This window comes from Budorcas taxicolor, chromosome 3, assembly GCF_023091745.1.
Source record: "Budorcas taxicolor isolate Tak-1 chromosome 3, Takin1.1, whole genome shotgun sequence".
Classification (NCBI taxonomy): Eukaryota; Metazoa; Chordata; class Mammalia; order Artiodactyla; family Bovidae; genus Budorcas; species Budorcas taxicolor.
In genome coordinates, this window is record NC_068912.1 from 60,011,867 (window position 1) to 60,026,247 (window position 14,381).

General features: G+C 35.9%; 1 protein-coding gene across 1 annotated transcript in view; it reads left to right on the forward strand.

Moving 5' to 3' along the window:
- The window catches only part of TTLL7 (tubulin tyrosine ligase like 7), a 108,495-nt gene that overhangs the window by 7,683 nt on the left and 86,431 nt on the right, over positions 1-14,381 (forward strand). Inside the window, exons 5-7 of the mRNA XM_052637622.1 lie at positions 2,851-3,009; positions 4,842-5,058; positions 9,954-10,118. Coding sequence (XP_052493582.1) covers positions 2,851-3,009; positions 4,842-5,058; positions 9,954-10,118 — 541 coding nt within the window. The remainder of the gene's footprint in view (positions 1-2,850; positions 3,010-4,841; positions 5,059-9,953; positions 10,119-14,381) is intronic.

Consider the following 14,381-nt stretch of genomic DNA (forward strand, 5'->3'; position numbering starts at 1 on the left):
AGGCTCAACCTCAAATGATGCTGGAAATAACTGTAAAGACTAAGCTGTGTACACTGTATTATTGTATTTTGTTTAATCATTGATTCTTTAACCTCTTTACTCAACAAACATTTCTGCCTATCCTGAGAGAAATGAGGAGTATGTAATGGGCCTAAGCAGAGAAATAATCTGTTTTAGATAGTTTTGGTGGCACCATAGATAATGGATTCAGTGATGGTAGGACCAGAGAGTGAAAGCCCTGGCAGAGATGCTTGTCATTATCTAGTTCAGAAATAATGAACATCATTGATCCAAAAGAGAGATAGGACGAATGGGGAAGAGAAGATAAATCTGAAAGATATGAAGAACATGGAATTTCTGGGACTTGAAAACTGCTCTGATGTGAGAAAGGGGAAGAGAAGGAAAGGGGGAGAGATGTCTCCAAGATTCTTAGGTTTCTGGATTAGGATGTTATGTGGAGGGTGTGATTTGTTAATGTAGGAATTACAAGAAGGATGGACTTTAGTGGAATGGGAATTAACCTCTAATTTGGACACATGTTTCTTTTAAGTCATTTATTTCCATTTAACACATATTTCTTAAGTGTCTATTGAATGCCAGGCATTGTGCTGGGCTCTGAGCACATGAGGTGATCAAAAGCAGAGTCATGGCTTTTACAGCCTTTTATTGCAATTGTGATAAGTGCTATAAAGTAAGGATATGTAGTCCTAAATTAGTGCATAGTGAAGGACTGCTAACTTAGGGAAGCTTTGGAGAGTTTCCCTGAGGAAGTGATATGGAAGCTGAAATATGAATGATGAGTAGGAGTTTATTGGTGCAGATGGTATGTAATAGCCTTCTGGGCAAGAAGAATCATATGGGCCTAGGTCTGGGAGAAAACATGGATAGTCAAGATTCTGAAATAAGGCCAATGTAGCTGGAACACAGAGAGGTTGATGGGGAGCAGTGGGGGAGATTGGTTCAAGAGTGATTTTTCAGGATGATGATCTTTATCCTAAATACCACAGAAGAGGAGGAGGAGATGAAGTTGATAATATGACCAAATTTGCACTTTTCCAAGATCCTTCTGGCTGCTTTGTAGACAACAGAAGTCTGTATGGCCCAGGAGAGGCAAGAGGGTTAAATGTAGACCCATTAGTAGGCTGTTGCAATTAGGCAGTTTTTCACTCTGTAGAATCCTTGCAAGTCTCCTTGAGGGAAAAAAGATCATCTCTTAGGTAGAAAGTGACGACCAAGTAATATTAAAAATAGAGTTAAAAAAATGTTCAATATCATTTAGTAAATCTATGACAGAGCTCTGAGCAGAAATTATTCCAGCATCCCAAATTCCTCAGTGAGACTGCTTGTCTCTTTTGAAGCTACATATTTTTACATTAAATGATTTGTGCTAGATCACCTAAATTAAATAAAGCATTTTTCTTGAATATATGTGTGCTTGGATTTTTTCAAATGTATATATGAAGAAATGGTATTATTCATAAACATTTCATGGTTAGTTTTAAATATATTGTTCCATTAAAGATTTAACTTAATCTAATTTTATATTATTGTTACAAATTTATTTATAAAAATATGAACACATGTAAGGGTGTTGGAAGCAACAGTGGTACATTAGGACTGTTATTGTGCTTCCATTAGATTTGTGTGTGTTTGTGTGTTTCAGACCAATCAATGTGAGCCTATTTTGTAGTGAGGTTGTTTAGCTGGTTGGTTTATTTTGAATTTGATAGATGGAGCTGGTGATTATTTTTCTTCTCATAGTATAAACGATTTTTTACAGGGTTCTCTTGAAAAAGCACTTGAAGTATAACTCTATGACCTTCTAGTCATGGAGTCCAGTGGCTTATGTATTTCACACTCTAATCTTACAAAGTGGCCCTACTTCTGTGCATAGTGTATACTAGGATCCCATTTTAATTTTGACTAATCTCATTTGGGAATAATATTTGCTCATCTATAAAAGACTTGCATACATTTATAAAGAAGACTTTTTGAAACAATCAGATTTTTCTTTAATAGACATAATTTAAAATATTTCTACTGATTTAAAAATTGTCATTGAGAATCAGTGTGTACGAAATAAATAGCATTTGGATTAATCAAAAGCAAACATTTTATATCTAGTGTTGTATCAATATCCCTAAGTTATATATCATATAGGCAGCCTGATTTATAGCGAATACAAAAATGTCAGGACATACATTATAGCAATAAAAACACACGTGTAGGTAGATAGTAGTTCATATAAACAAAACCTCTGCTGACTCCGAGGTTTCACTGGTTTTCTCACAGAAGCAGGAACACTCAAAAAGTACTGGGGTAAAAGGCAGTTTTAAAATTCCTCCCTGTGTATGACCCAGTGAACTCCAAATCATCTTTTAAGAGGCAGTATTCATGACACAAGGCTGTGAACCACACTGGCCACCCTCATCCCAGAGCCAGAGAATGATTCCTTCTGCACTTTACCTTGCCTTGTATACCTTTTTTGCAACTATCACATTGTGTTTAATTAATGGCTTGTATGTAAATACCTTAGAACCAAGACCATGTTAATCCTCAGTGCCCAATATATAGCATATACTCAAACATTTGATCTATTAATATGTAAAATAGTGCCTAGGGCAGAAATTCTTGTCTGTTTTTTTCACTACTGTATCCCTAATATCTAGAATAGTGCTTAACAAGTAGTAGGTGATTAATAGGCATTTAAAAAAATGAGTCAATGAATGGATCAATAAATGAAGAAATGGAGGGAATTTAAATCATTGTAGTAAATGTCAGTAGCACAGAGAAAGGAAGTTTAGACAAGGTGGAATAGAAAGTACTTTTCATATTATCTCTCATTTACAGAATGATCAAGTCTCGGCCTCTGGATTATGCCTTTGTTCCTCGAACATGGATCTTCCCTGCTGAATATACACAATTTCAAAACTATATGAAAGAATTAAAGAAAAAAAGAAAGCAGAAGACTTTTATAGTAAAGCCAGCTAATGGTGCAATGGGTCATGGGTAGGTGTTTTTCATCTGGAATACATACAATTTTTAAAGAATTGGGAGAAAGAATAAATGTGACCATTTGCTCATGGTTGAATTCTAATATTAAAAAAAACAATAAAATAGATTCCTAATTGTTGCTTATTACGCCTCTTGGATGTGTAGGATGATATTTTTCCTCAGATTGGGAGACTTCCAGCCATTAATTCTTCAGAGTATTTTTCCCCCTTTTGAGACTGCCATTATGAGCATGTTGATACTGTCTTGTAGGACTCTCAAGTCAGTTCATTTTTCTTTTATTTTTACTTTCTTATTTCTCAGACTGATCTCAATTGATTTATTTTCAAGTTTGCTGATTCTTTTCTGCCTTCCCAAATCCTATGTTTAACCCTTCCAATGAATTTTTGTTCAGTTACTGTACTTTTCAACCGCAGAATTTCTATTTGGCTCCCACCCACTTTCCCCACCACCTTTAAAATATAACTTCTATCTCTACTGATATTCTGCATTTGGTTAGATATTATTCCTATGATTTCCTTCCATTCTTTGTACATGATTTCTTTTAGCTCTTTGAGCAAATTTAAAATAGTTGATTTTAAATAATTTATTGTCTGGTAAACAAAATATCTTGATTTCTTCAGGTATAGTTTCTATTAATTGAGAATTTTTCTTTGTATGGGCCGTAACTTTTTGTTTTTTTGCACGACTGATGATATTTTGTTGAAAACTGGACATTATGAATATTGTAATGTAGCAACTTTGATAATTAGATTCTCCTCTACAGGGTTCTTTGTTACTGTTTGTTCTAGACGTTGTTTATTTGTTTAGTGACCTTTCTGAAACAATTTTGTGAAGTCTGTATTCTTTATTGTCTGTGGCCTCTGAAGTTCCTGTTCTATTAGGCCAGGGGTCAGCTGTAATTGTCCAATCTGTTAGTATTTGAACAGAGATTTCTATAAACACTTGGAACAAAAAAATTCCCCCAATCCTTGCAGATAGGGTGTGTGTATGTGTGTGTGTGTATGTGTGTATGCTTGTTGTAGCATGCTTTCAGTGCTTAGCTAGGCATTTGGCAGCTCTGCCTTAGCCTGCACTTCCTGCTTGTACAGAGCTGGATGGTTAGCTAGAAGTAAGAGCTTAGGGCCTTCTCAAGCCTTTTCCTGAGCATGCATTTAACCCTGGGCATGCATATGGGCTTCTAGAATCTTAGAGATAGTTCAGAGCTTTTCAAAGCCCTTCTTCTCCAAACACTCTCATTCCCCAGTCTTTTATCCCAGTCTTTGCAGTTAGTGTTATTTTCCCCAAATACTTGTTGCCTTAGGCAGCAGGAACTAGCACTCTAAATGTTTATTAGCATCTGTCTCCCATCCCCCTCCCCCAAATAGCTGCCTCAGCACTGGGAGAGTTCTCAATTAGACAAGATAAAGCAAATCTTTGAGATCCTCCAGGGAACCCCCAAACTGATTTAAACACGTGGACAAACAGAACCACAAGAATAGGTATGTTCTGCTCCCTCTAGAACCAGTGGCTATAGTAGGAACAGGGGCTGCTGCTCAAGGCCACTGCTGAGCTGGGAGATGGAGTGGTACCAGAGTAAATTAAAATGCTAAGAAGTTCTTTTAGAGAGATTCAACTGTTTTGTTTTTGTTTTATTTTTTATTACAAGTTCCCTGGTTGTTATAAGCTTTTGGTTTGTATCCAGGATTCTAAAAAATTGCTTCTGACAGTATCTTTATGCTATTTTTGTGTGTGTATGTGATGGAATCACTTTCCTCTTGAGTATTGTCTGCAACTTTGTAAACATTTTGACTCCAAAATTATTCTTTTAATCTTTTCTTCAAATTTAGGATTTCTTTGATAAGAAATGGTGACAAGCTTCCATCTCAGGATCATTTGATTGTTCAAGAATATATTGAAAAGCCTTTCCTAATGGAAGGTTACAAGTTTGATTTAAGAATTTATATCTTGGTAACATCATGTGATCCACTAAAAATATTTCTCTACCATGATGGACTTGTGCGAATGGGAACAGAGAAGTACATTCCACCTAATGAGTCCAACTTGGTAAGTGATATTAGACACTATGATTTTATTCATTTGTTCAGGATCTACTCTTTAAAATACCCATTGTTTATAAACATTAAATGAACAAAATTCTTCCTGTCAAAATTTTATAGTATAGAAGAATTATATACATAAACAAGACTGCCTCTAATTTATAGACAACTTTGTGAAAATTAGGAAAAAAAAAAGTATCTGCTGTTCCAGGAAGGCTGATTACAAAAAGGCACCCCCTCTGGGTGCTGTGAGCATAAGGCTGGATTTTGAAGTATGTAGGTGTATATAGTGGTCCTGGATAGACGTGACTGATATGGAAATATAAACTAGAATAATATGCCGTTGAGAAGTGCAGATAAAGTGTAATGGAATTGAGTGTAGGAATAGATTTTGTTCAGTTTCTCACAGCAAAGGTGGTATTTGAGCAGGTTTTGTATGAAAAGTATGTTTTAGAATGTGGGAGAAAGTACATGAAACAGAGAAAGAAAATTTTATCAGAAAGTAGAGTTATTAATGTTTATTGGAAGAAAAGAGAGGGTTTTAAATTTACGTTAACTAATTATGAAGTAGAGAAATACATTGGCAGTTTTGGGGTACATTTTTAATTCTATTTAGTGGAGATTTTTGTATTTTTCCATTAAGATTACCTTTGTGCAGCCATAACATATAAATGAAAGTCATGCCTGTATAGTTTATGAAGTTCTAACTATAATTTGTTATCATAATTTATGATAAAAGTCATAACTGTAATTTATAGTTTATGAGAGATAAACTGTAGTTTATTCTCCACACTTAAAAGTTCAGTTAACCTCCACCTCTTTTTTTGGATCTACTAATTATAGTAAAAATTACACCTAATTAAGGGTTGTTTCCCATTTTTGTCAAAAGTCTAGTTATTGCTCTTTACCAATATTATGCACATAATTAACTATACTGAGTGGTCATTTTCCAAAATTAAATAATGACTGATCATAAAGGTTACTATGTTCAGTTATCTAAAAATGTTTTAGATCTGGCCAAGGAAGAATAAGGGAACTGCCAAAATTTTTACAGGAAAGGAAGATGAAAGAAAGCATCATCTCTTTAAAGGTCATAAGGTGTAGATATATCCAGTCTCCAAGTAACGTTTGGACTCTTCTGCATTCTAGACATTGTGCTGGTTTTGGAAAAACAGTGACCATGTACTTGATCTTACAAAGCAACAATCTAGTGGGGAGGCAGAAAATAAGATAAGCAATGATAATGCCCAGTGATGAGTGTAGTTTAAGAAACTGAGGGTACTATGGCAGTGTATAGCAGGGGCATCTAACTCAATTGGAGATGAAGGTTAGAGAGGGAGTTCATAAAGTAAATAGTGAATAGTTTGAATAGTGAGGGGCTAGCTAGGCCAGAGATGGAGGGGGATGGGTTATAACTCCAGGCAGAAGAGTGGCCCAGAGATGAGAAGGGAGCATGTTGTGTCTGCAGAGAGCAGATTTGTTCAGCATGGCTGAAGCCCAGACTAAGAAGGGCTTCCCAGGTGGTACTAGTGGTAAAGAACCTGGCTGCCAATGGAGAAGACTTAAGAGATGTGGGTTTGATCCCTGAGTCAGGAAGATCCCCTGGAGGAGGGCATGGCAACCCACTCCAGTATTCTTGCCTGAAGAATCCCATGGACAGAGGAGCCTGGTAGGCTATGATTCATAGGGGTGCATGGAGTCAGCCACGACTGAAGCAACTTAACATGCGTGCACAGACTATGAAAGGATGGATGTTCGTATATCAGGATGGAGAGTCCTAGAGGCCAGATCTTGGTAGACCATGGCTAGGATTATAGAATTTACCATTATAATAAAGGAAGCATTGAAAGATATTAAACAAGGGAAAGAAGGAATGAGATTTTTGTCCTGAAAAGGTCACCTGGTCTACAGTGTGGGGAATGTGAGATGGTGCTAGGAATGGATGGGACAGACTAGAGTAAGGGGGATAAGAAACTGCATTCTAGTCTAACCATGTGTGAGAAGAAAGATGACGTAATCTGAAGTAAACAATAAGAACATAGGTTTCAGATATGTCTGTGGCAACATAGATAGCATTGATAGGTTGATTTGTTGAATGAGGGAATGAAGAGAGAAATTAAGGATACTTAAGAGTTTTGGCACAGACAGTTGGGTGGATGGGTGACATTCACTGTGATAGGGGGTACAGCAGCTTTGAAAGGCTTTGCAAAAAGCTGATGTGTCTGGTTTGAGATGCCTGAGTAACTTCGAAATGGATCTATACTATTGGCATTTGGATATACAGTTTAGGTCTGATGTTCAGATGAGAGAGCTGAGGTACAGGCATAATTTGGGGCTTGTCAGGTCATACATTATAATAAAATAGTTGATGTGGATAAGACTGGATTATATAAATAGAAGGCAGATAGTCATGTTTTGAGAGGAAAGAGGAAGGGAACAGATAGGAAAAGGTAAGACTTACAAGCTCATTTGGATGACAAAGTGATTTATTCCAGTTTCTTAAGTTGTATGTATATAATTTGCTTAAGTACGCTGGGTTAGGAAGTTGTATTGAAGATTGAGAGTCAGGATATGTGGCCTCTAGGTTTTGCTTTGCCAGTACAGTTGAGTCACATGATCTCCTGGCTTCGGTTCTCATATGTATGAAAAAGTATATTCTCTTGTATAAACCTCCGTGTTCCTCATACATCTCTAAAATTTTATGATTGAATTCCTACATGAAGGTATGAAAAATTTAGAGTGAAATACAAAACTTTATCTAAAATGAGGTCACTTTATGTAAAAGAGAAGTTTAAGAAAAAAAGGAGGAAAATGGAAACCAAAATGCTCCCATTTGGTTGTTTTGGGACAGCAGACTACTGCGTATTTTTTTCCCTCTTCATATTTCTAATTTTTAAAATAGCGTGTATTTTATGCCTTTTGTCTTAAGTAAGAATTAAATATTGATAAATTACATATAAGCAGATCATATAAGAGAATTTCAGAAATTGAAATATAATGAACATTCATTTTTTTTTGCTACCAATGTGTCAGTCCACCAATCCTTGTAAAACTTTGTAATTCTAATTAGTTATTTTGAGCCTATACATTGAAAAATAGGGTAGAGAATGTAGGTTGCTATTAATTCATAGCTGCCATCATTTCTCCTTGTGACAAATGTCCAACTGACAATTAACTGTTTAGCTGTGGATTTTTTGTCAAAGTAGATGTGAAATTGTGGAATTTCCAATCCTACTTACAAGGATAATGTTTTAAGAAAAATGCAGTTTCATTTCTCTTTCACTAGGATAGCTAGAATTTTTATTATTGCTGTTAGTATTCTGCCAAATGGAGAGCTCCTTAAAAATTATTTTCCAAACAAAACATTATTTCTAGTTTGGAAACTAGGAAATGTTACAGTTTGATTAATTTCCTTTTTCTTTAAATCATGCACTTAAAATTAGACAAGCTTGAGATTTATGCACTTTCTTTTAAATATCACTTAAAGCTTTTTCTAATTGTAATGAAAGGAAGGACTGTGTCTGTCTTATTCATCTTTGTGTCCACAGTGCCCAGCACACATTCCTCCCAGTAGTGAATGTTCCTAAAATTTTGTTCAATGAATGAAAAAAAGACTCTTAATTACTTGTGGGCATATGAATTAGTAAATAACTTGTAGATCATATGATCAGTTCTATATATTTGCTTCGAAGATTTCAGTACTACAGACTTAAGTAACTGTAGCAAAAATAAAATATGATCTAAATATCATTGGTTATTAACAAATCGAAATAATAATCATATGTTTGAAGTATATATTAATTGCAATGCAACATAGTTATCTAAAATGGTCTCTGGGAGAAGGATCATGAGTGAGTGTTTATGATAGATTGACATGAGCCATTTAATTATGAGAAGTTTTAAATTTTGAGTTCTTTTTCAAGTTTATTTGAGGATAACAGTGTCAACAAACTTAAGACTGTAAAGAGAATAAGACCTAAGAGTGCCAATATGGAGCACTGTAAATTTACTGTTAGTCATTTAGACATGTTGGAGAAGGCAATGGCACCCCACTCCAGTACTCTTGCCTGGGAAATCCCATGGGCAGAGGAGCTTGGTAGGCTGCAGTCCATGGGGTCACAAAAGAGTCGGACACTACTGAGCAACTTCCCCTTCTCTTTTCCCTTTCATGCACTGGAGAAGGAAATGGTAGCCCACTCCACTGTTCTTGCCTGGAGAATCCCAGGGACGAGGGAGCCTGGTGGTCTGCCGTCTATGGGGTCACACAGAGTCAGACACGACTGAAGCAACTTTGCAGTATTTAGACATGTGTATCGCATTGTGTGGTGTTTCTGTCTGCTGACTCTAAGTGCACTCTGTCATGTTAACAAGTTACAGTGATCTCCCAGTCATGATGGGCGAGCAGAGGTTGTGGTTGGTATACAGCTTCTCAGTTTCTGCTACTTACTTGAACTTTAAAAGTTTTGTTTGAAAAGACCTAGAATGCTGTCTCAGAAAATTCTTTTCCCAAAACAAATTAGGATGAAAATTTTGAAAAACATGAAAAGAAACCAGCTAAGAAAAGCAAACTTCAGTTAGAGCACTTTTTTTGCTTAGCAATATATAGTGTTGCATTTTCATTTAATTAGCCTACATTTCATTATTATTTTCATACTTCTATGGTAGATATATTTTCAGTAACATACAGGGTAACTTTGTAGATGACTATATTCATAATCTTTTTTAGAAAAATGTGCCATTGCATTTTATTTGAAAATTATATAATCATGAAATTATCAATCTGTGTATTTTAAACTTTAAAATTGTCTTTTCTCCTTGGATACTTTCTTTTCTGTGAAACCTCATTCTAGAGTTTCTAGAGTTTCATAGAGTGATAACAACTTTGGTTCTTACTTGTTACAGACCCAGTTATACATGCATCTGACAAACTACTCTGTGAACAAGCATAATGAACGTTTTGAAAGGGATGAAACTGAAAACAAAGGCAGCAAACGTTCCATCAAATGGTTTACAGAATTCCTACAAGCAAATCAGCATGATGTGGCTAAGTTTTGGAGTGATATTTCAGTAAGATTGCACCATTTCATAATTTTAATTGTCTCTCCTCATATTACTTGAAAGAATCAACAACCATTTAATATAAAGAACCGATTACATTAGATTGGGCAGATATAGTGTATTTTAATGAAGAAAGTGAAGTTTGTCACAAGTAGATAAGTAGTACTAATAGATAAGTAGTACTTTTACTGCTCGTGATTGGAAAGGAAATTTTAAGTGGAGGCCCAAGCATAAATCGGGCTTCCCTGGTAGCTCAGCTGGTAAAGAAACTGCCTGCAATGCAGGAAACCCCGTCTTTATTCCTGGGTTGGGAAGATCTGCTGGAGAACTACCTACTTCAGTATTCTTGGTCTTACCTGATGGCTCAGATGATAAAGATTCCGCCTGCAATGAGGAAGACTCTGGGTTTGATCCCTGGGTTGGGATGATGTCCTGGAGAAGGGAATGGCTACCCACTCCTGTATTATGGCCTGGAGAATTCCATGGACAGAGGAGCCTGGCAACCTACAGTCCATGGGGTCCCAAAGAGTTGGCATGACTGAGCAATTTTCACTTTCACTTTTCAAAGCATAAGTCAAGGCATGGAGGTATGAGAATAGTTAAAAGAGGTCCAGATTGGCACATATTGTATTTGTGGGAGATTCATGAGGACTTACGATAATACCTGTGAAGACTAAGGTTTAGGTCTGAAAAGCAAGGCTTAACTTGGTAGACATTACGGATTCATTCAGTTTTTAAGGGAAGAGAGTAATAATGCCAAAGGCTATGACTTTAAAAAGATAAATCTGAGAATGAGTGCTAGATGGGTTAGAGTGAAGACCAAGAGTAGATAGAGGAGGGCAGTTGAGAGTAGCTTAAGTGAAAAGGATGGTCTGAATTGAAAGAGGTGACAGTGAGGTGGACCTTAGAGATGAACTGAGTGTTCAGAATGGGGAGGTGGGAAAGTATTCAGAGATTCCTCTGTAGTTCTAAGGAATAATTATGAGGCAAATGGGTGTGGCATTGTTTGAAACAGAATAGAAAGAAATTTATTTTGAGAAGAAGATGTAGAGCTTAGTTTTGCAGATGAGAGAAAAGAGTTCTCTCTATATATTTATTTGTTCATTTATTCAGTAAACATCTGCTGAAGCTGTACTATAAGCCTGTCTCTGGCTGTTAATTTGAAGATACATAAGATACAACTCCAAGCCTCAAGAGTTCGGTAGGAAAAATCTGCACATAAATTGTTAATGAAATGCAGTTTATCAAGTACAAAACATATAGGCATACATTGGATTTGTGGGGATATAGATTAAGATCACATATAGTAGCCTGTATAGTATAGAGGCTATAGATGGAGTGTAGTGTAGATGGAGATAGGAAGAGGACTTCCTGGAGGAATTAACACCTGAATCAAGTTTTTAAAAGTCCACTAGGCTATGATGGATTTTACTTTAGATACGTTGAACTTGAAATTCTTTCTCAGGTAGAAAAGCAGGCAGTTACCATATATGTATGGGGTGAAATTCATAACTAAAGCCATGGCAGGGGATGCAATTCCAAATGGCAATGGTTAAGAGAGGGAAGGAAACACATATGAGAAGATAACCTTGATGAAACAGACTCTTTTATTAATCTTAACAGAAATATTAAAGTTATACTCATAGTTAGAGGAGTATGTCTGCTGAAAATACTTAATGTGATGAGGGCTATACAATTCGATGTTGCTTTCCTTCTGGGACAAATGACATATATTTATATAAAGATATCATGGAAAATGGACATGGAAATTCGCTGTTGGTTGAACTCAATTCTCTTGAGAAAATCAGAGAAAAAAATCAGCATCATTATAGTTCTTCCTTTTCTGGATGTTTTGTTGGTTGTTTCTTTCTAAATCTTTTCTGTGTCACAGAAGGTAAACCCAAAGGTCCTTAGGTGTCAGACAAGTAAAAAGGAGTGAAGTACTCTGGATAGAAGAAAATAGGGATGCTTAGAACAGTGGTAATTTGAAGAGCATCCAAGGTCTAAGAGGGATAGACACTACTCAGCACCAGCTTATTGGTGCCTGGTGGCATTCTGGGCCCAGTGTGCCTCATTCTCCTAATTTGTCAGCAGGTACCATAAGTCTCCTGATTTATAGACACTGGCAACTGATTCAAATTTTTTAGAAATTTAGCGGTTCCTTCAAATTTTGAAGTTTGTCACTTGGATTTGATCAAATTCTTACCAATTTGTTAACTTTCTATTATATCTTCCTGAGAGACTAAATACATCCAAACAAGAAATTTGATTCCAACAATGCTGTTTGTTTGTCTGTGTATTTTATAGGCCAGTTTCTTTTTGAAATTCCAAAAATATTCTCATAATGATAGTTTACTACCCTGTGGGTCAGAAGCATCAAATTGCTGAAATTTGCAATTTTGGAAAATAACTCATTGATGGTAGATCCTGCTTTGTGATACCTGTATGATTTAATGAATGGGTTGTTTGATGACAAGCTCAGAGACCAAGTTTTAGACACTCTCTGATATTCTTTCTTTCTTTACTAAATTCTTCACTTTGATTCTTCAGGGAAGTCTTTGTGAAAAGTTGGAACCTGTTGGGTTTTCTTGGCGAGGAATATACAGAGAGTCAATCAGAGAGAAAAATGAGTCCCATTAGCTTTATAGACATTGGTTTTAAGTGGTACTTTCCCCACATAATTGAATTAGGAGTACAACTAATGAGTATGGAAATTAACTTTTCAGTTAGAGCCTAGAACATAATTTTCAGATATGACCTGAACATAGTAACTGTGCTCTGACCCATTTCATGATCTTTTCTAAAAATGGATAAATTTTGCCTATATTAGTTATCAATTATCTTATAAATAACCAATTAATAAATAATAGACTGATAGCTTCCAAGTACTTTCCTACAATTATCTTGTCAAACTGACTATATTTACGTAATTGTTTTAAAATTTCCCTTCTTTATTAAGAATTGCATATACTTACAGATATCTTCTTAAGATCAATCAATGGGATAATATAAAAAAGAGAATGACAAGAGAAGGTGGAGAGGGCAATGGTGCAGTAAATTTTTATCTTAATAGTTTACAAATTTCATGAATTTAACTTAGAACTTCTTTCACTGACCACTTTATTGATAGTAATTTATCTAAGAAGTAGCTGTCTGTATATGAAAACTAACATTCATCAATACTCTTTATGTGTGCTCTAGTGCTGGTGAAGAATGAATAAGAAATCAAGAGAAAATCAGGCCATGAAGGTTAAAAATGACTAAAACCATTCATAAAATCATCCTTACTGAATGCTTTTTATATACTTTAGGTAAAAATTAAATAAATCAATACTGGAAATCCTTAGAAGCATTAGTGGAGTGTGTGTTTGATTATGTCATTCCTGACTACACATATACATGCAATCTTGTCTTTACATTCTTGAAAATATGTTGCTTTTATGTAGAAAAAACACAGATTTGCAATTCAGAGTCCAAATATTCATCCCCACCTCCTCACCCCAACCATGTCTTATTTCACATAGACAATTGTTAGCCAAAATTTTAACTTTTTTCCCTAGTCAAGTAGTTTCAATAATATCTCAAGATTTATGTAAAGTAGTCTTTTCTCTTTTATCTCCATATCTTTGGTGTTATTAATTCCATGAATTTGTTTTTTTGAATAAAATTTCGGAGAACAGCCTTACAGGGCATCTCTGACAGACCCAAATACAGTCTGTGTTGGGATTCTGGGTAATAGTGAAATTAACTTTGTCTTCCATTTTTTTCGGTCATATAAGTGCTACTTCCCCAGGCAGTGGAATATTTGTGGCTAACCAGACATAAGAGGTGGAGTTCTAGAAGAATGAAGGATAAACATAGCAATAGTAATTAAGTTGCTTACCCCTCCTGAAGATTTACTCCGTTCTAGGCACTATGGAGAAGGGGACAACAGAGGATGAAATGGTTGGGTGCCATCACCGACTTGATGGACATGGGTTTGGGTTGACTCCTGGAGTTGCTGATGGACAAGGAGGCCTGGTGTGCTGCGGTTCATGGGGACGCAAAGAGTAGGACACGACTGAGCGACTGAACTGAACTGAGGCACTAAGCATTTCACATGGAGTCTCATTTTGTCCTTCCATCCATCTTTTAAAAGCAGGTATTATTACTATTATTGCCAGTTTACTTTTGGGAAAAATGAGACTCACAAAGTTTAAGCAACATGACTGGGGTTGCACATCCAGCAAGTAGAAAAGCCTGGAATAACCCAGAAAGTCTGACTTTGGAGCC